General features: G+C 28.6%; 1 protein-coding gene across 1 annotated transcript; it reads right to left on the bottom strand.

Moving 5' to 3' along the window:
* Positions 1-2,731, bottom strand: LOC107884910. Its single transcript, XM_016808014.2, has 2 exons — positions 2,456-2,731; positions 1-552 (listed from the first exon to the last, which is right to left on the bottom strand). The coding sequence occupies exons 1-2, from the start codon at positions 2,622-2,624 to the stop codon at positions 311-313; spliced, it is 411 nt and encodes a 136-aa protein (XP_016663503.1). The 5' UTR covers positions 2,625-2,731; the 3' UTR covers positions 1-310.
* Between the last annotated feature and the right edge of the window lie 315 nt (positions 2,732-3,046).

Below are 3,046 nucleotides of genomic sequence, written 5' to 3'. Positions count from 1 at the left end.
TTCAAGTATAGATAACCGAAAACACCTGTCCATATACACTTAAAACAATATATCATGATGACGAGTATAATTTATGGGTACCTAACAGTGGTGTAGTGGGGCGTATACGCGGGTATACGGCGTATAACAAGTTCTCCAGTTTTTGGTTGATGCGTATACTTATAATATAATTTATGATACACAGGTACACGGGTATTCTATATAGCTATAATATAAACAATATTAACGAATAACGAATAATACCAAACATATTTCCTTGTTATCACGTTCATTAGGAATTTCACGTTCATTGGAGCATATTTGAAGCAACTTATAGTATTGTCGGGTCTTGATAAAGATCTTCGAGCTGAACGTTTTCGCCAAATAACACTGAATTAATTTTTCGTAGAATCTTCAGACCTTCATTTTTGTTGGAAAGCTCGTTTAATTTTGTTGCAAGTGTTGCACCTTTCGATCCAGGAATAGAATTAATTTTTTCTTTCGTTTCGTTAATTATTGAAATGCTTTCATGTAAAGTCATATTTTGAGTTTCAAGTTTTTTTATGACTATCACTAAAAATGCCAAAAGAGTAGATATAAATGTTAAATCATTGACAACAGTACCATCTTCAATTATATCCAAAACTTTTCTAATATTTTGTGCATCATCCATTGCCAGTATCTCGATGACTTTTTTATATTTGGTAAAATAATCTGAGTAATATAACGCACCATGTACCCATGTTCCCCACCTTGTAAGAACTGTGACAGGTGGTAACAGTGGCGGCGCGAACTTTTTTAGGCTTTGAAGCATAATATTGTATATTTTAAATATTTTGACCACCTCCCCCTCTCTCCCCACTTCTTTTTAAGTTAAAAAATCTAAATATTTATTAATATTTATAGTCTTAAAAGTATACTCAATAGTATATAAATTAGGTATCTGGTATCACAACTTTGAGTAATTAAAAATAAATGAAAACATAATTTTTTGTAGATCAATTGCTATATTTATATTTTAAATTTTAATGTATTTAAATATGTACCTAACTTTAAAATATTATATTAACTGTACGTATGTACCACCGTGGTAAAGGGGTATCATTCATTACTTCTTTAAAAATAGAGATTCGACTCGGCGCTTTTAAAAATATTTTCTTCCCATTATTAATTAAAGTATTAACTTTTGGAAATAACTCCCTTACTTTTTCTGCAAGACGATTACAAGCATGAGCGGTACACGTTACAAGAATCATATTAGCAAGGCTGGGCAAGTTAATGATTTTTTTTAACTCAGTTAAGTTAAGTTAATATGCACCAATAACAAAAAGTTAAAAGTTAAAAGTTAATTTAACTATAGGTTAACTCAGTTAAGTTAAAAGTTAATACACAATTTTCGTTAACTTTTTATTAAGTTAAAAAAAAGTTAATTTGTTTATACAACGCTAACATACTTAATTTTTTCCAACCCAAAACTAAATTATAGACTATAGTGTTTATATTTTATACAGTGTTTCCATATTAGTTAAATTCGAATTATATACATTTTTTACGTTAAACGATTCACGGTAAATATTTTTTGACATGAAAACGAAATATAGGTACTGAAGTAGTAAAATATGATAAAATTAAAAACAAAATAAATTAACTTAACTTACTTCTTAAAATGAAAAATTAACTCGTTCATTTCACGTTAATTAAAAAAGAAATTTAGTAAGTTAACAGTTAAGTTAATGAAAAGCCAAAATTAACTAGTTAAGTTAAAAAGTTAATATAAAATTAACTTATTAACTTAACTTTAACTTTTTAACTCGTTAATGCCCAGCCTTGCATATTAGTATAAAATATCTTTAAAGACTTCCCTGCTTTCACCATGGTGACGCGGTAACCATGACGCGGCGTCTGTTAACAAAAGTAATACACGCTGTTCCATTCCCACATCTGTCCATAATAATTTTAAGGAATCATTGATAAATCGTGTTTTCATTGTTTTCTCCAATTGTTTACATGCTAAAAGATAAGGTTTCCCAGAAAAGTTTTTATTCATAACTCCTACAAGTAAATTTGCAATGTATAGGCCCCGTGCATCAGTTGTCTCGTCAACAACAATATAAATACAATTTTGTCCAATTGTTTCTTTAATTTCATTCATTGTTTTTTGATAGCATATATTTACATAACTCTTTCGCAATGTGCTTTCATCTGGGATAGGATGATTAATGTATTTATTCAAAAAATTACGAAACTGTTCGTTTTTCAACTTGTGTAAGGGTATGTCAGAAATGACCATAGCAAAACATAAATCTTAAAAAAAAGTGTTATTGGTAGAAATTGATCTAGAACTAGTTGTAAGTTATTGTTGTTTTGATAACTTATTTTTAAGTGCAGACAGATGTGCAGCTAAATTATAAAATTAAAATAAAAAAATATAGAAAATAAATAAATAAAATCTTTTTCTATTTTTATAAGTACCGACCTGTTTTTATGTGTTGATCTACCTGAGACTTTCTCTCACAAACAATAGATTTTCCACAAGGGTTACAAAATACTATTTTCCCGTCAGTAGTGAAAACCTCGGTGTCTGTATTTGCTGTGGAAATCCATTCGCGAATTTTGTTACAAAACGAACTCCTTATTTTTGGCATATTTACAATTTACGAACAACGACAAACGACGAAACTCAGTTGTATACTGATTACTGGTATGTCGATAACTGATACAGCAAGAGCAATTTAGATTATAGGTAGACACACATTTATTTTCGGCATATTAACGATTTACGGACAACGAAAAACGATGTAACCGAGTGTCAAGTGGTATGTCGATAACCGACTGACACAGCAAGAGCGATTAAGTTTACGTCGTAATCGATTATTTATCTTATAAAGGTTTAAATAAATATATATATAATACATTATTATTTAGTGACTATGAAATTTAGTTTTAATTTTAATAAGTTATTAGTTACTAATTTATTATTATTTATTTCGTTTCACTAACTCATTTAAAACAAATTACAATGGACAAATTTACTATTCGAATTACAAAGGTAAGTCAATAAAATATA

The sequence above is a fragment of the Acyrthosiphon pisum genome, chromosome X (genome assembly GCF_005508785.2).
Source record: "Acyrthosiphon pisum isolate AL4f chromosome X, pea_aphid_22Mar2018_4r6ur, whole genome shotgun sequence".
Taxonomy (NCBI): domain Eukaryota; kingdom Metazoa; phylum Arthropoda; class Insecta; order Hemiptera; family Aphididae; genus Acyrthosiphon; species Acyrthosiphon pisum.
The sequence above is the reverse complement of the archived record's forward strand: the minus strand, read 5'-3'. Positions and strand labels throughout refer to the sequence as shown.